The sequence below is a fragment of the Pseudophryne corroboree genome, chromosome 1, assembly GCF_028390025.1.
Source record: "Pseudophryne corroboree isolate aPseCor3 chromosome 1, aPseCor3.hap2, whole genome shotgun sequence".
NCBI classification, from domain to species: Eukaryota; Metazoa; Chordata; class Amphibia; order Anura; family Myobatrachidae; genus Pseudophryne; species Pseudophryne corroboree.
In genome coordinates, this window is record NC_086444.1 from 68,613,742 (window position 1) to 68,636,852 (window position 23,111).

Consider the following 23,111-nt stretch of genomic DNA (forward strand, 5'->3'; position numbering starts at 1 on the left):
GAACTGGTGATGTCGCCCATAGCATCCAATCAGGTATTGTCCATTATCTTTTAGAAGCAAGAAAAAACTCCCACCTTAGTAAATTTACCCCTTTGATGTCTAGGTTGCACTAGGCTAAACATTATATGTAAGAATGCACAAAGTAAATGAAGTAAAGCATAACCCGAGAAATTTATATACAGGGGGAGATTGATCAAATCTTGGACAGAGATAAAGTACCAACTAATCCGCTTCTGTCATTTTTTCAAACACAGACTGTTAATTGACAGACACTGATTGGCTGGTACTTTATCTCTCTCCAAGATCTGATAAATGTACCCCATAGTAATTTTATAAATAAATCAACGTAACATCTAATTGCCCTTCAATATTGATTTGCAAGACTTGTGTTGCATTACATTATTCCACAAGCTAGGCATTGCTGGGACATGCAGTTCAATTGCTGCTGTGCCATATTGCCTGCTCCAGTAATAGCAATAGCACAGAATGTTGCTAAAGCCAGTAATATATAAATAGCTGCTGAAAAAATAACTTTAGCTGAAGTAGTGTCACTTGTAACGACAGCAGTGACTGAATAGCGAGTACCGTAGGTAAGATATAATTAATTTTCCTAGAAGTTGATGAACGACGGCTTATTATGTGTTTATATTATCAGAGGGAGTTGTTATTAGCTTTCATTTCCCTGCCAAGCATTATTACAGGCATGACGTTTCGGAAGAGCTTTTTTTTTTATTAAGTCGGGGGAACATTTGTGTTTTTATAAACCGTTTGTGTACTGCATTTATAGATAGCAAGTAAGTTAATGGTGTGCAGACAAGACAGACACTATGGTTCTTGTCTGCCATCAGGCTGCGCCATCACAAAAGTGTGGACGTTCGAGCTCTACCAATTTGCCACCTTTAGCATGTTAAAAATTAAATAAATAAAAAATGGCCTCAGAAGCGCTATGTGTAACTGTTTAAGGTGCACCTCTGGAGATAAGTAAAATTTAAGGCTGTTCCGTGGAGTTGGGGTTGAAATGCCGGAGGTCAGAATACCGAACGCAGCATCCTGATGATCAGAATTCCAATGGGGGAAGGTAAGTATACTTACCTTCCCCCACTGGCCCCCTAAACCTTACTCTAACCCTCCCCTGCCCACAGCCTAACCCTAACCCGGTGGTGCCTAAACCTAACACACACACCCGCACGGCTTACCTCTCGGGCGGTCCGCTGGATGCTCGTTCAGGATGCCGGCAGTCAGGATTCCGGTGCCGCGCTGGTGACCCTATTTGGGATGCTGGTGTCTGCATTCTGAGTGATGTTGGGATTTTTCCGCCATCCGGGATCATGACCCGATCCCATTCCATGAAACAGTGTACTCATTCCTTGATTGTCAGCGTGGGAAATTTGTCCTTGAGTGTGGTTACCTATGTATAAAAGGTTACTGCGGTGCCGAGCCATTGCGAGGTGAGGCTAGAACCTAAATATTGGTAGAAAGTAGAAAACTAATTGCAACTAGAGAAAAAGATAAGAAATACAAGGATGGGACATCAGGCACTAAATAACTTTCCGAATAATTTACAGTATCTATAGCAGTTTATTAAGAGGTTATGTTTGTGTCTCAGTTATAGCGGTTCTGGTGTGTGGGAAGAGAGATAACCCTAGGTAATTCATGTACCAGGGTTTAGGTTGTTATATGGGTGCAATTGCCTGGTGCTCTATGAGTGAACCCAAGGGCTGGTGTTGTACTGTATGGAATTTTTCTAAAAACCTCATTAACACAGGCGATAAATCTCTCCTTTGTAACTAAATCCCAAATTGATTGTGAAATATCTTATCCCGTGGGGAGGTTTCTCTTCCAGGGTTGAGCTATGCAACATCTGGTAGCTGTGCTAAAACTCAACGCTAGTTGATGTGAATGTGCAGATAATCCCGGGTTTGCAGCCAAGGTCCCTATAGAGCAGTTCACGTGTTAGGTTCAGTTGTAGTTCAGTAACACAAGTGATAAGTAGTTGAGGACAGTTCTAGTCCTATCTTCCGACCCACCCATCGTTCTTCTAAATCCTGGACACGTCCCAATAAATTGTTCTGGCGGATCTTGTGCACAGCAAACCACCTCCCAGTGCCATGGCAGTAAGGAACACTAATCATGCATCCAGTATCATCAACCAACCAGTTAGTTCATATTTCTTCATGAACAACCAGACTCGCTTTCTTGAAAGAAAAAAAATAAAAATATATATATTTCTGCAGCGGGGTACACTGGTATTCCACAGGGAATAACATCGGGGAGTAGAGTTGGATCTTGATCCGAGGCACCAACAGGCTAAAGATTTGACTGTTCCCAGGATGCAATGCACCGCCTCCTCTATATCTCCGCCTCCAGGCACTGGAGCTCAGTTTGTAAGTTGGTGCCTGCAGTGCAGGCAGCTAACAGGATGGGTTGCTCTAAGCAGCCCTAAAAAGAGCTTTTCTGAGGAGAAAGAAGACTTCAAGGGCCACAGCACAGGCACTAGTTGCTATATGTCATGCTGACATATCGTGCTTAGCTCCCTCACCTCCCCCAGCGGCGCTGTATACTCCCGTGCCCTGGTTGCCGGGTACTTACAGTGGAGGTGCTCCGGTTTCATCAGGCACACACATACCGCCGCTGCTCTCCTGGATTACGTGGCCGCACATCTAGGGAGAGGGTAAGAGGGTCCCCCAGGCGGGACCCGCCGAAATCGCAATCCGGACATGCAGGGACCACACTATATCCACCAGGGCAAGGAGCACAGGTCGGATTTACTAAAATCCGTTTCACATAGGCTTTATAGTACCTGGTGGTGAAGTCCAGAAGAGGGGATAAGGCGCTTACCTGTAGCTCCTCCCCCAGCCCCAGGCGCCATCTACAGCAGATGTTCCCGCTTTGGAGCTGAATCTCTCTCTCTCCCTCACTCCCTGTCAGCACTTGGGCGCCATTAAGGCGGCTTCTGATGCCGGCTCGCTAGCGGCCAAAGCGTCTACTACGTCCATTCTGGCTCGCTGGATTCTGTGGTTGCGGTCCCGGTCTTTGGATCTGGACTCCAAAAAGACCTTGGAGGTGATCCCTTTTAAGGGAAACATCCTTTTTGGGGAAGAACTGAACAAAGTTGTTGCTGACTTAGCGTCTGCTAAAACTGCATGTCTGCCAAGTACTAATCCTTCGGCTCCGAAGTCTAAGGGTACCACCTTTCGTTCCTTTCGACCTCCAAGTAAAGCAAAGGGTCAAGCGTACCCAAAACAGGCTTGCACTTCCAAAACCTCTAAGTCCAAACCTAAACGTTCCTGGGCTGCCCGTCAGCCTGCTTCCAAAGCAGACAAGCCTGCTGCATGACGGGGCGGGTCTCCCCCTGGGGGACCCCAGGGTGGTAGGCCAACTTCTGCGGTTTGCCCAGGCATGGTTACAGGCCACTTCAGATGCCTGGCTGAGGGAAGCCGTCGCTCACAGACACGCCATCTCTTTCAAGAAATGTCCCGTCGCCAGTTTTGCTCGACAAATATCCCTACGGATCTGTTGAAAGCAAAAACTCTACATTTGGTGGTACAACCCCTCATGGACACAGAAGTTATAGTGCTGGTGTCTCTGTCTCAAAGAGGCAAGGGGTACTATTCAACGCTGTTGCTAGTTCCGAAACCGAATGGATCCTCCCGGCCCATTCTCAACCTCAAGTCTTTGAACAAATTTGTGAAGGTATCCAAATTCCGTATGGAAACTCTTTGCTCTATTGTTCTGGCCTTGGAAACCAAGGACTATATGGTATCCCTGGACATACAGGATGCTTACCTACATATACCTATTGACATGTCGCATCAGCAATATCTGTGGTTTGCTATTGGCAACCTACATTATCAATTCCAGGCCTTGCCTTTTGGACTGACTATGGCTCCGCAAATCTTCACCAAGGTCATGACGGCCCATCTCCGCCATCAGGGTATCAGGATCCTGCCGTATCTGGATGACTTGTTGATCCTGGTGAACTCCCCAGAGGTTCTCCTCCGTCATCTGGAACTGACGGTCCAATTCCTGCAAGCCCACGGGTTGCTCATCAACTGGAAGAAATCCTCACTGGTCCCTGCTCAGAGCATGGTGCACCTGGGGGCATTACTGGACACACACAACCAACGGTTGTTCTTGTCTGCAGAGAAGGTCCTGAAACTTCAGTACAAGATAAGATGCTTCCTATCTCGCCCACGTGTGTCGATATACTCGGCGATGCAAGTACTAGGCCTCATGGTGTCGGCATTCGACATGGTAGAGTATGCTCAATTTCATTCTCACCCTCTGCAGCGGTTAATCCTTTCCAAGTGGGGCAGCCTGCCTCACTGAATCAGGTCTCACATGATTTCCTTGACTCCGGAAGTTCGTCTGTTTCTGAGCTGGTGGCTCCAGGACCAACGATTGAGCAGGGGTCGTCCCTTCTGGATCTCCAACTGGTTCCTCTTAACGACGGATGCCAGTCTGCGGGGTTGGGGCATGGTGTTGGAGCACCACTCTTTTCAGGGTCGGTGTACCAGGAGGAATCTCTCCTTCCGATAAACATTCTGGAGTTGCAGGCAGTGTTCAATGCTCTGAAACTGGCCCTACCTCTGGTACAGAACAGGCCTGTTCAAGTACAGTCGGACAACACCACCACGGTGGCGTACATAAATCATCAAGGCGGCACTCGAAGCCGCATGGCAATGATGGGAAATGTCAAAGATTCTTCTATGGGCGGAACGCCATCTGCCAGCCATATCAGCAGTGTTCATTCCGGGGGTGCTCAACTGAGAAGCGGACTTCCTCAGTTGTCAGGACGTACACGCCAGAGAGTGGAGCCTTCATCCGGAAGTCTTTCAACTACTAGAGGACAAGTGGGGGCTACCAGATGTAGACCTGATGGCGTCTCGACACAATCACAAGGTTCTGGTCTTCGGAGCAAGGACAAGGGATCCTCAAGCAGCCTTCGTGAATGCGCTGGCAATTCCATGGAACTTTTGGCTGCCATATGTGTTCCCTCCGGTGTCACTCCTGCCCAGGGTAATAAGGAAGTTCAAGCAAGAAGGAGGATTACTACTTCTAATCACTCCAGCGTGGCCCAGACGGCATTGGTACTCAGACCTGCAGGGTCTCTCGATAGAGTGTCCTCTTCTACTTCCGCAATGCCCAGACCTCCTCGTTCAGGGCCCTTGTGTCTACCAGGATCTGGCCCGACTGGCTTTGACGGCGTGGCTCTTGAAGCTTCAGTTCTGTGGGCCAAAGGATTTTCTGAGGCGGTCATTCAAACTATGTTGAAAGCCCGTAAACCGGCTTCGGATCAGATTTATTATAGGGTCTGGAATTCTTACTTCACCTGGTGTGCGGCTAACAATTATGATGCATACAAGTTCAGTACTGCCAAACTTTTGGCTTTTCTGCAACATGGCTTGGACTTAGGCCTTCGGCTGGCCTCCCTCAAGGTTCATATTTCAGCCTTGTTGGTTTGATTTCAGAGAAAACTTGGGTGTTTTACAGATTCAGCCTCCCTATGTTCCTCCTGTGGCTCCTTGGGATTTGTCGGTTGTTCTGGATGCCCTACAAGAGCCTCCATTTGAACCTCTTGAGTCTGTGGACCTTAAGTGGCTTACACGTAAGGTCTTATTTTTGCTGGCTATTGCCTCTGCTAGACGGGTTTCGGACTTGGGTGCCTTATCCTGTCTGTCACCCTTTCTGATTTTTCACTGTGACCGTGCAGTTCTTAGAACTCGCCCTGGTTATCTGCCTAAGGTGGTGTCGTCTTTCCACCTTAACCAAGAGATTGTGGTTCCGGCCTTTATCTCTCCTGGTTTGTCCTCCAAAGAACGGTCTTTGGATGTGGTACGGGCTCTCCGTATATATGTGAAGAGAACCACCTCTTAGGAGATCTGATTCTCTCTTTGTCCTTTTTGGTTTTCACAAACGTGGCTGGCCTGCGAATAAGCAGACCTTGGCCAGATGGATTAGAATGGTGATTGCAGAAGCTTATGTACAGGCTGGACTTCCAGCTCCTGCTACTATCAAGGCCTATTCTACTCGGTCTGTTGGACCTTCTTGGGTGGCCCGCCGTAGCGCGTCCCTAAAACAAATGTGCAAGGCGGCTAAGTGGTCCTCAGTGAACACGTTCATCAGGTTCTATGCCCTTGATACTTCCGCCTCCCAGGATGCTTCCTTTGGACGCTGTGTTCTTGTGCCCGTTACAGTGCATCCCCTCCCATGAGGAACTGCTTTAGGACATCCCCGGTGTTATTCCCTGTGGAATACCAGTGTACCCTGCTGCAGAAAAGGAGATTTATGGTAAGACTTACCATTGTTAAATCTCTTTCTGCGAGGTACACTGGATTCGACAGGGAGCCCACCCTGACGCACTTAGCTTCTTTGGGTTTGTATGGCATTAGCCGCTGGTAGCTTCTCCTGTCGTGAGAATGTGGTTATCTGTGGCTACTAACTACTGTCGTCTCTTTTACCTGCTACTGCATTGAACTGGCTAGGAAAACTGAGCTCCAGTGCCTGGAGGCGTGGATATAGAGGAGGCGGTGCATTGCATCCTGGGAACAGTCAAAGCTTTAGCCTGTTGGTGCCTCGGCTCAAGATTAAACTCTACACCCCGATGTTATTCCCTGTGGAATACAGTGTACTTCGCAGAAAGAGATTTAACAATGTTAAATCTTACTATAAATCAATCTCTCTCTCTCTCTATATATATATATATATATATATATATATATATATATATATATATATATATATATAAAATCACACACTATTATTTTGTTACGTTGTTAGAAGTTCGTGCAATTTTTACAACCAGTCTGCATAATATTCACCGCATTCAACATTTGGCTCCAAAACGTAGCAACTTTTCACCGCCGAAATGTGGCCTATAGTGTTATGTGTGCAAGTCTTCCCACGCATAGGATTGTTATCTTATTTGGCCAGTGTCATCTTAAACTTCTATTGCATGCAGAGGTAATTATTTAAGAGAGGAAAGGGCCTATGTGCAGGCTCTGTGCGAGCCACCTCTTCTCTAGCAGCGCTGTAACATAGTAACATAGTATTCGAGGTTTAAAAGAGGCAAAATGCCCATCGCGTTCAACCTGTATTTTGTTATAAGTTGAGTTGATTTTAATGTACCTGCTGAAGAATGTTTAATGACTAGTTAACAACTACAAATCACGTTACACCCGGATTAACAACTTCAATATTTTAAGTGTTGTAACCTTGGATATCCTTTTCAATCTGACAATGCTAAATTCCTTTGTCGTATAACCAACCCTTTATGAAGTCTAAGAACACTGTACGCTGTTTACTTAAGAAGTATCGTATGGGTACGCTAGTTGCGTAACGATCGCTCAGCCGTAGGCGAGACGCTCAAGCGTCACGTTCGCTCACGGCCCAGAGATCACAGGACAGAATGATTCGCTATGGCGTAGCGGTTCGCTCGAGACCACGAGGAGATCACCAGCGGCGCAGACGCTCACAACGCTATACTTTTATGTCTAAACCTTATACCAATGAAATACACAGAATACCTTAATGTGAATACAGGGTGTAAGTGCAACCTTGTGTAACCTGACTAACTACAAAGCTGCTTGAGCGTCACCGACGCTCAAGTGAACACATTACACTATAGGAAATACACAGATACTGGTTTAGGGTCCAAAGCCTATTAACTGTATTATATCTAATATACTTGTAAAAGAGAATCACAGTACAAATGATACACTACAATATAACAGAGACTACCTAACCAGATAACTACACAAGAAATACAATACAATACAATTACTATTTATGGGAAAATGGAAGGGGAAGAGAAGAAGAGAGAGATAGAGAGAAATGGCTCATGATAACATTAAATAAGAGACAACATGGTTGCAGATAAAACTACACATGTGAGAGACAATCGCTGCGCAGTTAGTCAATGCTGAATACAGCATGGGATGGAAGCTAGACTCCATTTTGAGAAAACTCCCATAATTCTAAAGACTGCACCACATGCCTGAAAGGGGGAGGGGAAGACATCCAGCAGCAGCCATTTTAGATTTGCAGGTCCAAACACATGGCACTCTATACTAAACCACAATCACATAGCAGAAAACACAAGACTCCATTTTCTTCCAAAATGTCCAAGCCTCAAAACAATGCATATGTTCTGATTTTACAATTCCAAACCATCTAAAACACCTTTCACAATGTAATCCAACTTCCTAGAACCATCTCATAATTTCACATCCCAAACAACTTCAGTATCTCAATAACCAGAGCATATTCATCACAAGACCAGATCACAATGTAATTAACACAAACGTAACTGCATGGTGGTATTTATGATTAACAGGATATATATATTATAACTAACCAGCACAATCTATTTTAAATCTCCATAGGCAAGCAAATACCACAAATACTATGCTACAGATTGTATACTGTTCCAATTCATCACGGACTTCACAGAGTATCCACAAACACCCAACAATCACACAACCAAGTTACAATATCCTATTTAAACCAGAAAGCAATCTATCTGTTTCCTTATCTAGCCATGTGAGGTTCAATACTTAGCCTTTAGTTTGGAGGATGTCCTGGGGATTCAGCCGCCATGCTGCTGGGTGCTAGGTAGCTGTGTGTGTGTGTGAGTGTAGCTACATTACATCTGTTCTCTGAGGCCACACCTGACCACTACCTTCCTGTTTGACCAGTACCTGGGGGAGGGGTCTTTCTTTCTCCTTTGTATTGAGTCACCATTCTCTTTGTATGTGCTAATCAGGTTCAGCCCTGAAAACTTAGTAAAAGGTTGTCTTGAGCATCCATTGTTCTAACAATATGATCTTAGCTTTTATACATATAATCATATCTATCCGCTGCAATGTCCCACAACAACACAACAGGCCTCAAACTAACCCACACCTCATTCTGCTTGCTTCAATACCAAACATGATGTGTTTATCTGGTTCGGTTCGAATGATACACATCCATGACATTAATTCATTAGCCAATTCTAAATCTCCATGATGTCTGGTGCTGTTCATTATTATAACCATGTACTGTATGAAACAAGTGCCGAATCCATCTCAGTGCCATGTCCGAGCAAATGCGTGTGTTTCCATATATTGCTGTGCTCGCTGCGCATATTTGCAAGTATAGCGACTTATATGTGTGCAGTTTATATGGTCTCTCTATGTAATATTTTTGACTTTGACAAATCAGAAATTAATCCAATCCCCTTTTAAATGCATTTACAGTGTCCACCATTACCACCTTCCTTGGCAAGGAATTCCAAATCCTTATTGCCCTAACAGTGAAGAACCCTTTCCTCCATTGCGTGCGGAATCTTCTCTCCTCCAGCCTCAGCGAGTGCCCTCGTGTCCTCAACAGAGTTCTTTTAATAAATAATTCCTCTGATAACTCTTTGTAATGACCCTTTACATATTTGAAAACATTAATAATGTCTCCTCTTAGACGCCTCTTTTCCAGTGTATACATATTCAACCTAGTAAGCCTTTCCTCGTAATCCAGTCCCTCTAGTCCTTTAATCAATTTAGTAGCTCGCCTTTGAACCCTCTAGAGTTCACCGATATCTTTTTTATACAGAGGTGCCCAAAACTGAACACAATATTCCAGGTGCGGACGTACCAATGATTTGTACAGTGGCAGAATTACATCCTCATCCCTTGTCTCAATTCCCCATTTTGTGCACGCTAGCACCTTACTTGCCTTCTTTACTGCGCTTTGACATTGTATACGGTTAAGCCTATTATCAATGAGTACCCCCAAATCTTTTTCCAATACTGTTACCCCTAGACGTTCCCCATTTAATGTGTAGGATGCAAGTTTGTTTTTAGTCCCGAAATGCATAACCTTACATTTTTCTATATTGAACTTCATTCTCCATTTAGACGCCCAGATTTCAAGTTTAGATAAGTCATTCTGTAGAGACTCCACATCTATTTCTGAATTAATTACCCTACACAGTTCAGTATCATCTGCATAGATTGACACTGTGCTTTCCAGGCCTAATTCATTGATAAATATGTGGAACAGTAGTGGCCCGAGTATGGACCCCTGTGGTATTCTGCTCACTACTGGTGTCCACAGTGGCGTAAGTTTGTCCCAGTTGCCCGGAGGCAAGAAAAATATTGGTGGCCCCCCCCCCCCCCCCCTTATATATCATCCGTGAGCCAATAAGATGCCGTTTTGAGATCCGAGAAAAATCGAACCCGCTCATTTCTAATTCTAACTCTATGAAGCTACTACAAAACCGTTGCAACCAGGCAGATCTATGTAGGGGTCCAACCACACACTACATAGATCTGCTCAGTCACTCACAATGCTGATTATTTCTCTGACAATTATTTTGCAAGTGTCATATCCAGGATTAGAACCCACAACCTATTACACTAGAAGCAGGCACCTTACTGATGGAGATATTTGCTCTTGCATAGGAAGTATGAGAATTCTAACTATATGAAGTTACTTGTAATTGTCAGAGAAATAACTGCATATAGTTAGAATTCTCATGTTTCCTTTATAGGAGCAAATAGCTTCATCAGTAAGGTGTCTGCTTCCAGTGTATCTATAATAAAGAGGGTGTGATTTGTAAGGTGTAGTGACTAGTGGGGAAGTCGGCTACGGAAGAGATACCGGCTGCTGTCAATTAACTTAATTGATTAATGTCGCTGAACACACGGAACAGGAGGAGAGGTGCCCCCCTTCAAAGCAGGAGCCCGGCGGCAGCTGACTCCGTTGCCTCCCAGAGTTCTGCCTCTGGGTGTCCAGCAAGAGGACTTCCCGTTGACCACTACTCGCTGTACCCTGTTTTCCAGCCAGTTACTTACCCATGTACAAACAGTTTTTCCTAGGCCAAGCTCTTTTAAATTGATGATTAATCTCCTATGAGGCACTGTATCAAAGGCTTTTGCAAACTCTGGCATTGTGGGAGTGTCTACTGCGCATGTGTAAGACTCTGGGAACATGGCGCCCGTGCCTTGCTCCTGGCAACTTCTCTGCTGCGCATATGCAATTCTCTGGGAAAATGGCCACACTATTTTCCCGGTGATTTCTGTGTACAATGTCGGCTGACGTGGGACTCTGAAGAGGTATCTGAAGTATTATTATATCCAAGGGTATTATTATGTCCAAAGGTGTTTTTAATTAGCATGGGTCTCTAGCATTTGCAGGCTGCATATTTGAAAAGGCACTATGACTGGTAAATCCTGAATACATTTATATAATTTGTCAGTTTTAGGGATGATTTTGGGGTGTGGGGCCCCGGGGGTTGGTGTGGCCTGGCTGCTTTGGGGAATCAGTCATATTGTTGTGACACTTAATCTAACACCTACATCTTTGGTTTATTTATTTTTTACCAATGTAACACTTTTTAGCACTCTAATTATTACCTTTCCCACTTTTGTAACACTCTCAACACATAGTTGCTGCTTCTTACAAATGTAACACTTTGTAACACCTCTCGCTAGTGTGATGCCTTGGGGCGGTTGGCTTGTGCTAGAATGGGGGTTCTCAGGTACTGGATTTGAACCTTAGTGTTAGGGACCCACCAGATGAGATCACCTGGTCACGGTTGGTGTGCCTATATTTTTGGCCAAAATAATGCTAAGCGCTTCAAATTTACTCTGCTATATTGCAGAATTAATTATAATTATTCTGATTAGCAACATTTAGTATTTATAATGTGCACCGGCATTTTCTTTTTTCCCCTGTGTGAAACTACAAGCCTCAGCGTGGTAGCACCTCTCATGTTTTGTATTAGGGTGTGCAGTTTAAGCCCCCCCCCATTTATTATATGCGTGCAGTGTGTGTTACACAGGCTGCACACCCATCACCTATTATAGATATGCCAATGGTACGTCATTGTATGCTAATTGTGCACAGTAAACAATGTTGGCAAGCTCAGAACTGTTTATGTGACAGCGTATTAGGTTTATTGGACCTTTAATATTCCTTGTGCCACCTGTCACCTTGTATATTTTGTGCTGTAGCTTTACATACGGAAATAAACCTTATATGCTACATATAGTTAGCATTTATGGAAGGTAAAGCACATGGGAAAAATTTGTAGTGTATGTATAAACTATGAAATTCATCATCTCGATATTGGATCACAGACCAACATGATAACTAGTTTAATACTAAACTCTTTATTAAATCCTTAATATGTGGGTCAGGTTTTGTGTTCTGAAACTGGCACAGGGCTTGGATTTAAGGAATGCAGACACTAAGATGAAATTTCAATGTAGTTTGCAATGCCAACGAAAATCTTGGAGGCTGATGAGATTTCCTGTTGTTTGGGTCAGTGGAAATCTGCCGACTCACTTTTTTCAGTGTTTGACTTGGATCGTGAGGTGTCTGAAGTAATTAATTTCTCTTATTCTTCATGTTCCACTCCATAGGTATAGCTGGGCAGGTATCGATCGATGCCAATGGTGACCGATACGGGGATTTCTCAGTGATTGCCATGACCGATCTCGAAGCTGGTACACAGGAGGTAAGGCGGAATAATAATCTTCCTATAAATCTTACTCCACTCTCCAGAATTGCACATAATGCACAGCCGCTAACTAATTCAAGAAACAAAGGTTCTCTCGCCAATGATATGGCTGGTTTTCACTTTTTCCAATATAAGGAAGAGATTATAGCATAAGGTTCCAACAAAAAAAAATCTTTGTTTAGTTGCCAAGGGTAATTTGACCAAATTTAGGGTATTTTGGGGTTGCTGAATACAAAAATGAAAGCGGTTTCTTCAAATTGGCTGTAGTTCTTGAGATAATGGATACCCTCAATTAATAGAAAACTTAGCCATAATGCATGCGTCTGGGAATGGAACATTCTAGACCAGTGGTTCTCAAACTCTGTCCTTAGGACCCCAAACAGTTCACATTTTCCAGGTCACTTGGAAGGAGCACTGTCTATCACTAACTGTCACATTTTAAAATTTCACAGGTGACCTGGAAAACATGAACTGTGTGTGCTCCTGGTGACCCAGTTTGAGAGTCTGTGCTCTAGACTCTGAGACGTGAATATTCTAAGTCAGTGGTTCTCAAACTCGGTCCTCAGGACCCCACACGGTTCACGTTTTCCATGTCACCCAGCAGGTGCACTGTGCATCACCAACTGTCACATTTTAAAAATCTACAGGTGACCTGCAAAACATGAACCGTGTGGGGTCCTGAGGACCGAGTTTGAGAACCTGTGCTCCTCGATCATTGTAGAACATCCCTCTTACATATATAAGTGATGGGCCACTGTCAGTTGACAGCTGAGTGGTTCGCGTTGTCTATTGTGTTTTTCTTCTTTCTCATCTATGTATCTAAAAAATTACACCCAGTCTATCAAAAACGATGTCCTGTTCCGAATCAACAGGACAAAGTTGCACAGAATTGCTCTAATATGATTGCCAATAAAATGCAACTAAAGATTGATTATTATTTTTTGTGTGTGTGTGCATATTTTATGTATATTTAGGTGTTTATTAATGTAGTATGTGTAACTGTATGAAAGTAACTTTGTGTAAGTTTTTCTATTGGTGTCATTAAATCATGCTATAGCGGGAGACTGGACCAGATTTGTTTGCCAGGATGTTAACGTATTGTGGGAAGATAAAAGTTATTCCTGTTTAGTTGTCTTACAAAAATCTCATGATGTAAGCTGTTTATATACAATGCTGGCTGTGTGTAGCACATTCCTCTGTAGCCTGGTCATGCTCTTCATAGATGTAGACCAGATAACAGCATGTGTGTGCCCATAAACGTTCAGATGATTTTAGTTTGCATGTTTGGAATATTGAGCTACAGCTACAAAGTTTTTATGTTCCTTTGCATATGTACTAAACTTGCTTTTTGCCTTCGGCAAAAATGAAAGTTGAAAACTCCAGCCAATAACCAATTTCTAAAGAACACCCTAGTTCCTCAGAAAGAGGAACCACAGAAAGGCTTCCTCAAACTTTCTGAGCCTAACTGCTCCTCAGCAGACCCCTAACCCTTCAGGAGGCTTGAACTTAGAAAATAAAATAAAAATAAACAAAAAAATATATTTAATAATGACCAACAGAAGAGATATTTTTTTTATAGAAATTATATATATATATATATATATATATATATATATATATCTCCTATGTAATAGCCCAGATCTGTGTCTCTGTGCCTGTGTCTCTCGCGCGGGGCGTGGCTAGGAGCTCTCATTGGGTTAGTGGCAGGTCTATCACACCCAGTTCAATCCTTTTACTGCAGCGCCCTATGTCCTGCTGCCAGTCTGCCTGCCGCCTCAGGCATCAACAATCCCTACTCCCTAGCCGCGGTGCAGGTGGAACGAAAGCTGCTGCGGCCACCGGCATAGATGTGTATGAAAGCGGCGCAGCGGAAGACTTTCATAGGCCTCCCTGCGCCGCATACTCTCTGAGCCCCGGAGCCTGCTCTGCGTGTGATGTCACAGAAGTGCCTCCCCGCCACAGCCGCTCCTAGATCCCCAGAGGCCCTGACTCCGCAACACAGCACCTGGGCTGCCGGCCTGGAAGCCTCAAGATGGCTAATGTAACGCATAGAGTGGGTGATATCGCGGAGGGTAATGTCTGGACGCTGAATCAATGTAAAAGGTGACAGTGCTGTGCAGTGCAGTGGGTGTGCAGTCAGGGCCGGTGCTAGGGTGTTCGGCGCCCCCCTGCAAACTATAAATTTGCACCCTCGCATCTTTACAAAGGCACAGCGCACATAATACCCCCTGTAGTAGAGACACTTACACATGTAACGCCCCCCTGTACCAGAGACGCTTACACATGTAATGCTCCTGAACCAGTAACGCTTACACAAGTAACACCCCCTATAGCAGTGACACTTACACACGTAACGCCTCCTGTACCAGTGACGCTTACACACGTAACGCCCCCTGTACCAGTGGCACTTACACATGTAACGCCCCCTGAACCAGTGACGCTTACACAAGTAACACCCCCTGTAGCAGTGACACTTACACACGTAACGCCTCCTGTACCAGTGACGCTTACACACGTAACGCCCCCTGTACCAGTGGCACTTACACACGTAACGCCCCCTGTACCAGTGACGCTTACACACGTAATGCCCCCCTGTACCAGTGACGCTTACACACGTAACGCCCCCTGTACCAGTGGCACTTACACATGTAACGCCCCCTGTACCAGTGGCACTTACACATGTAACGCCCCCTGAACCAGTGACGCTTACACAAGTAACACCCCCTGTAGCAGTGACACTTACACACGTAACGCCTCCTGTACCAGTGACGCTTACACACGTAACGCCCCCTGTACCAGTGGCACTTACACACGTAACGCCCCCTGTACCAGTGACGCTTACACACGTAATGCCCCCCTGTACCAGTGACGCTTACACACGTAATGCCCCCCTGTACCAGTGACGCTTACACACGTAATGCCCCCCTGTACCAGTGATGCCTACACACGTAACGCCCCCCTGTACCAGTGGCGCATACACACGTAACGCCCCCTGTAGCAGTGACACTTACAAACGTAACGCTCTCTGTACCATTGATGCTTACACACGTACCGCCCCCCGTACCAGTGCCGCTTACACACGTAACGCCCCCTGTACCAGTGCCGCTTACACACGTAACGCCCCCTGTACCAGTGCCGCTTACACACGTAACGCCCCCTGTACCAGTGCCGCTTACACACGTAACGCCCCCTGTACCAGTGCCGCTTACACACGTAACGCCCCCTGTACCAGTGCCGCTTACACACGTAACGCCCCCTGTACCAGTGCCGCTTACACACGTAACGCCCTCTGTACCAGTGACGCTTACACGCGTAATGCCCCCTGTACCAGTGACGCTTACACACTATGCTGCAGTCACACATACACACAAATACACACACAACATACACACACACACATATATATATATATATATATATATATACAAACACACACACATACATACTGTACATACATTACACAAATACAGTCACACATATATACAGTATACACAGACACTGTATATATATATATACACACACACTCACTCACTCACTCACTCTCTTTCCAGACACTTACCTAATAAAGTCTGGCTGGCCGAAGCTGTAGCAGCTCATCCTCCTGCTGCAGCATGGTCCCGTCTAGCCCCGCCCCTTATTCCCATCTAGCTCCGCCCCCTTTGGCTCCCGCCTAGCCACTGAATGTCACACAGGGTAAGGGAGGGGGAGAGGAGGTTTTGTGCTGCCTGCGTCGCTGCATGTATGACAGCAGCCGGCAGCAGCAGGGATAGCAGCAGCAGCTCAGCACAGGGATGCAGAGCAGGGAGAACGCCTCTCCTTCCTGGCGCCTCCCTGCACTGCATCCCTTTGCTGAGCGGCTAGCGCCAGGCCTGTGTGCAGTATCACTGACACTGCACAGCACTCTCACCTTTTACATTGATTCAGCCAGTCACTCAGTTCTGCCAGCCAGTCACTATTGTTAGCACCAGTGTCCCAAAGCGCCGCATTACAGGGAAGTAGACGCACTAAATAAAGTACAGCTCCCAGCAGCCCTTAGCGCCAAAGCATTCCGGCCCTTACGGCTGCTGGGAGCTGTAGTTTATTGAGTGCATCTTCTTCCCTGTAATGCGGCGTGTTGGGACACCGGCGCTAACAATAGTGACTGGCTACTTGGCTGCTGTACGAGTCTCCGGGAGAGCCTTCCAAAGGGAGGACAACAGCTTAGCTGCTGACAGGAGGAGAAGCAGGAAAAGTATTACCCGCCCCTCCCCCACTCGCAGTACCTCCGGGCCCCATCTGCAGCACCCCCACACTCCCCCTCCAGCACCCACAGTAGCACCGGACCCCTCCCCCCACCCGTAGCACCCCCGCAACTGCCCCTCCCCCACCTGGGGCACCCCCCGCAACTGCTGCTCCCCCACCTGCGGTGGCTCCGGACCCCCACCCGCGGCATCACCGCACCAGCCCCTCCCACACCTGCGGCACCACCGCAACCTCCCCTCCCGCAGCACCCCCGGATCCCATCCGCGTCTTCCCTGCACCCGCCACTCCCACAACCAAAGCACCTACTAGGTAATTCATCAGGCCATGCGTGCGCTGTTCACGCCGTTGCAAGGGGCTTCGACCCCTTAACCATTGCACGCCTTTTGCCCGTGCAATATTTAACCACTAACACAATTATGATTGGAGGTAATACTCCATATACTGTAATAAAAATATTGCACGCCACAAGGGTGTGCAAGGGTTAAGGGGGTGTAGCCCCTTACGACGGGGTGAAGAGCGCCCATAGGGCGCGATGAATCACCTAGTATATGTATGTATGTATGTATGTATGTATGTATATATTAAAATATATATATATTAGTCAATGTGCGGACCGGCACTCCTCCTAATGGGCTCAGACGCTCTGGTGCCTCCAGAAAACATGGAATGCAAAACAAGCAAAAAAGACTGCGGCACTCAGAGGCTTAATGCAAAGTTCTTTGCATTAAGCCTCTGAGTGCCGCAGTCTTTTTTGCTTGTTTTATTTATATATATATATATATATATATATATATAATATATGTGTGTGTATGTGTGTGTATATATATATATATATATATATATATATTCTACAAAATAGGAAGAAGGGGGTGCCAATAGTGCTTTAAAAGTATCACAATTTATTAAAACATCACACAGAGCATAACCGATATCCATACAGAAGGTGGCGGTAAAACCACTGCTTGTATAGAGGTTTAAAAAACGTGACCCGATTGCACATACACTACCGCGTCTTACGACCGGGATTAGTTCTTAGCGTCGTTTTTTAAATCTCTATACAAGCGGTGGTTTTACTGCCACCTTCGGATGTTATCTGTTATGCTCCATGTGATGATTTAATAAATTGTGATACTTTTAATGCACGATTGGCACCCCCGTTCTTCCTATTTTGTAGACACTTTATTTCCTGATTGGAGCCTGTTATATGGGGAGGATGACAGCTGGCAATTGCAGACTGACAGAGACTATTCACAGAGACTTGGATGTCAGTGTTTGATTGAAAAGACCTGCCCAACCTTGGATTTGTAGTTTTACAGAAGGACATTCTTTTAAGGAACTGATTGTGCGCTCATACAACGGTGGGGTGCTCCTAGTGGGTTATAATGTCTCCATTAAGTCCACATAAATAGTACGGGGTCCAAAGAAATTTGAAGGTGCACTCGCCACCTTATAATGAATGTCCGAAAACATGTAGAAAAGTTAGTTTATTCATATAGATCGTCTTTTATAGTTTCGATTCGTCCACCGAATCATTTTGAAGACCAGCAACAGATCAAATCCATATAGACAATGGGGGTCATTCCGAGTTGATCGAAACTGTGCTAAGTTTAGCACAGCTACGATCGTTAACTCAGACATGCGGGGGGACGCCCAGCACAGGGCTAGTCCGCCCCGCATGTCAGTGCCGGTCCCCCAGCACAAATACAAAAGCATCGCACAGAGGCGATGCCTTTGTATTTGAGGGGTAACTCCTGGCCAGCGCAGCTCCTGCGGCTGGCCAGGAGATGCTCGTCGCTCCCGCTGGCCGCAGCGGCCCGCCCCCCCCCCCCCAACGGTCCGGCCACGCCTGCGTTGGCCGGACCGCTCCCCCTAAACGGCAGCTTAACGCCACCGTTCAGCCCCCTCCCGCCTAGTGACCGCCTCTGTTTCGAAAACTGCCATGCGCCGGCGCACTGCGGCACCAGCGCATGCACAGTTCCGACCCGACCGCTGCGCTGCGACAAACTGCAGCGAGCGATCGGGTCGGAATGACCCCCAATATGCAGAAAAACAAAACCTCAGTCTGTGGAAAGAAAAGAGAATAGCAACTCAGACTCCCAGGCCCATTAGAGGAGCATACAAGAACAACCTCAGATACTAGAGTTAAAATTAAAAAAAACTAAACCCCATAGGGGCTACGTCCAATCAAAACGTCGACAGGATGCTTTGGTTTTACGTAGCCCCTATGGGGTTTATTTTTTTTTTCATTTTAACTCTAGTATCTGAGGTTGTTCTTGTATGTGTCTCTAATGGGCATGGGAGTTGAATTGTCTGTCTATATGGTATTTGATCTGTTGCTTGTCTTGAAAATGAATCGGAGGACGAATCGAAACAGCGATGATCTATGTGAATAAATGAACGTTTCTTCATGTTTAGACATTTATTATATTTTTCTTTGGACACCCATTTCCGCTAGATATTGGACTTTTCGCTATTTACTAAGTAGCCCCTCATCGCTTATGAAGGCATAAGCAGAGCCGGATTAAGGGGGGGGGGCCCAGGGGGTATGTACCCCGGGCCCCCCTTTCTAAAAGGGCCCCCCGCCGCCAGCCACAGATCGGATCTCTGTTAGCGATCCGACCTGCAGCACTGGCCTCCCGGACCCCGCGCGTCCCCCGTGGGTTGCCCTGGCAACCTAACAGCGCTAGCGCCGGCATTTCATGAAGTAAGGGACAGCTGAGCAACGGTTCAGCTGTCCAATGGGTGAGAAGTAGTAGCAGCCTGCGGCTCAGTCACTGGCTGGGCGCGCAGGCTGCAAGGAAGAAGTGTGGAGCCAGAGGGGTTGCGTGGGGGAGCGAGCTGTAGCTGCTCTCCTGTCTCACCAGCAGCCAGCCAGCAGCAGATCAAAAAGTAAGCTGGGTCTATTGTTTGTTGTTGTTTTTTTTATCTGCTGCTGTGTTAAATTGTAATTTTATTGCTGTGTGTGTGTGTGTGTGTGTGTGTGTGTGTGTGTGTGTGTGTGTGTGTGTGTGTGTAATTATGTGTGTGGGTAATGTGTGTATATATGTATATATAGGTGTGTGTGTGTGTGTGTGTATATATATATATATATATATATGCATGTGTAAACATATACTGTATATGCAGGTGTATGTATGTACATAGTGTCCCAATGGTGCAGCACTCCTGACATCTAAGTAATACCACTATTGATGAAAGGGCACTGAAACATTGCCAAACTTATCCCTAAGACAGTGATATTACTTAGACGCCAGGAGTGCTGCACCATTGGGACAATTGTGGATTTATTTGTGCGGCCACCCAGCTCAACATCCGGTGGGCAACCGCTGCAGCATTGTTCATGCAGGGGGAAAGCCAGACATCATGCCTTTGAGATATATATATATATATATATATATATATACACATATATATATTTTTATTGATGAAGTCTCTATGACGAAACGCGTTGGGCATTCAATTGACCTCTGACTCAGATAAGCACTTTAATACTTTATTGCTTTTATATGAATGTGTATATGCTTTTTATCCCATTTTTAGAAAAAGTTTTGTTAAATAAATGTTTATATTTTATATATTTTTAAATATCTTGTAATTATTTATAGACACCATTGGTCGCTACCCCCATCCCTTCCTTTTATATATATATATATATATATATATATATATATATTGGTATTGTGTGACCAGCGGTTTGGAGACCGCCGGTCACCATACCGAAGGTGGGATCTCAGCATTTAGATGCCCGGCGGGGCTAAGTGGCAAGCTGCTCTGCGCTCGCCACAGGTTCTATTCCCACTCTATGGGTGTCGTGGACACGCACGAGTGGGAATAGTCCCTTCTAGTCGACATACCGACTCTAGGAATTGTGAAGGAAGCGAAATGTAGCCGTCAGTTTTGTAACCGGCGGTCTCCTGATATAATATATATCTATACATATATTTGATCTCCCTGCCTCTGTTAGGGGCCCCCTTGTTTGAAGGGGTGGTCTTCAGTATGCCGGTGGTCGGGCTCCCGGCGACCAGCATACCGGCGCCGGGAGCCCGACAGCTGGCATACCGACACTTATTCTCCCTTGTGGGGGTCCACGACCCCCCTGGAGGGAGAATAAAATAGTGTGGCGCGCGTAGCTCATTTGCGCTCGCCACACTGTCGGTAAGCCGGCGGCCGGCCTCCCGGCGCCGGTATGCTGGTCGCCGGGAGGCCGGCCGCCGGCAGATCGTAGTGAACCCGTTTGAAGCGCCCCAGGCCCCCCATAGCCTTAATCCGGCTCTGGGCATAAGAATCTGGGGTTGCCAGAAATGACCACAGACCATTAGTTGGGGAAGGAGAGTTGGATGTTTTCTTTTGTTGACGCTTTTCCTTTAATAAGTTAAAGTCATCAGTGGAGCTTTTACTTTAAAGGCGCTTTTAGAATCACTGGGATTCCTTTATACTATTGCACTGAAACCGGGGGAAAAACAGGTGGTTCCAATAACATGTATGACATTCACGGTGCAAGTACTGAAGCATTTTCTGTTTTGGCTTTGTATTATTCCCCTGATAATGCTTATGCTATACATAACAATTATATGCTTGTTCTGCTACGGCTGGATGTGTTACATTTTATGCAATATCAGGGCCGAGCCAGGAAACTTCCCTTGACCTGCAAGAATATTGATGTCAGTCTGTCCCATGCTGAAACTGTAGCAGCCTAAATGCCTAGCCCTCCTTTCCCCTGACCTTAGCAGGAGAGCAGCATTGAAAGTAATAGGCTTGATTGACTCATTTGCAGCATTTAAGCTTTAACTGATCGCATATAATATAGGAATTACGTATGTAAATTGGCCAAATCGTTCCGGATCTGATATCAAGCATTAAAGGTCACTTGAGACAATTACTTTAGCTACAGAAATGGAATACATTGGTGGTAATTCCAAGTTGATCGCAGCAGGAATTTAGTTAGCAATTGGGCAAAACCATGTGCACTGCAGGGGGGACAGATATAACATGTGCAGAGAGAGTTAGATTTGGGTGTGGTGTGTTCAATCTGCAATCTAAATTGCAGTGTAAAAATAAAGCAGCCAGTATTTACACTGCACAGAAACAAAATAACCCACCCAAATCTAACTCTCTCTGCAAATGTTATATCTGCCTCCCCTGCAGTGCACATGGTTTTGCCCAATTGCTAACTAAATTCCTGCTGCGATCAACTTGGAATTACCCCCTTTGTGCTGAGCACAGTACATGGACTTTTATTCACTTGGGCCCTCATTCCGAGTTGTTCGCTCGCTAGCTGCTTTTAGCAGCATTGCACACGCTAAGCTGCCGCCTTCTGGGAGTGTATCTTAGCTTAGCAGAATTGCGAATAGAAATTTCTTAGCAGTTTCTGAGTAGCTCCAGACTTACTCAGCCATTGCGACCAGCTCAGTCAGTTTCGTTCCTGGTTTGACGTCACAAACACACCCAGCGTTCGCCCAGACACTCCCCCGTTTCTTCAGACACTCCCGCGTTTTTCCCAGAAACCCCAGCGTTTTTTCGCACACGCCCAGAAAATGGCAAGTTTCCGCCCAGAAACACCCACTTCCTGTCAATCACAGTACGATCACCAGAACGATGAAAAATCCTTGTTATGCCGTGAGTAAAATACCTAACTTTTGTGTAAAATAACTAAGCGCATGCGCTCTGCGAACCTTGCGCAGTAAGCGACTAATCGCAATATAGCGAAAATCGGCAACGAGCGAACAACTCGGAATGACCCCCTTAGTGTACAGATTATGCCGCTTTCAGTTTAGTAGCAAGCGCACAGTTTTATACGGTGGGTTGTTTGAGGTAGAAGCAAATGGCCCGTGCATCCCTAAAAGCTATTGCTTATTACTGACTTTATCTGTGTGACCGTTTAATACTAGCCAGGGGCGCTGTGCTAATTTGAAGTTGGTCATTAATGTGCTGTTTTGTGTGACAACTTGTCAAAGGCTAGTTATTTGCTGGTTGAGAGATTATTCATTTGTACATACGGTTTATCTTTGCGCTACGGCTCCTGATATTCTTTCCCATGGGTATATATATCCTTCTTTGTGACACAGGAGTTTGCAGATTAAATCATCCTGCCAAATTCTCTTGCCCATATCCTTCCCCTGTGATCTCCTCCTATGCAGGGGTGGATTTTGGGGTGAGGGTGCCCCTAGGCACAACAGTAATGGCCTCCACCCACCTGCCTAATTTTATTATTTTTAAAAAATTTGATGATATACAATTTAATAGAATAATAAAAACAGCCACTAACTTTAACATTTTAATAACAGTATGTATACATATTTACTAAGTAGGACAGCTTACAGGGGCAGTATGTGCGCATCCTACCCATTTACACTACATTCAAGGTGGC

The 23,111-nt window shown here is 45.7% G+C and overlaps 1 protein-coding gene across 3 annotated transcripts in view; it reads left to right on the plus strand.

Annotated features, from left to right (window-relative positions):
* Positions 1-23,111, plus strand: part of NPR3 (natriuretic peptide receptor 3) — a 183,953-nt gene that overhangs the window by 133,950 nt on the left and 26,892 nt on the right. For all 3 annotated transcript variants that reach the window (XM_063960487.1, XM_063960479.1, XM_063960470.1), the window contains one exon: positions 12,405-12,499. In XM_063960487.1, coding sequence (XP_063816557.1) covers positions 12,405-12,499 — 95 coding nt within the window. The remainder of the gene's footprint in view (positions 1-12,404; positions 12,500-23,111) is intronic.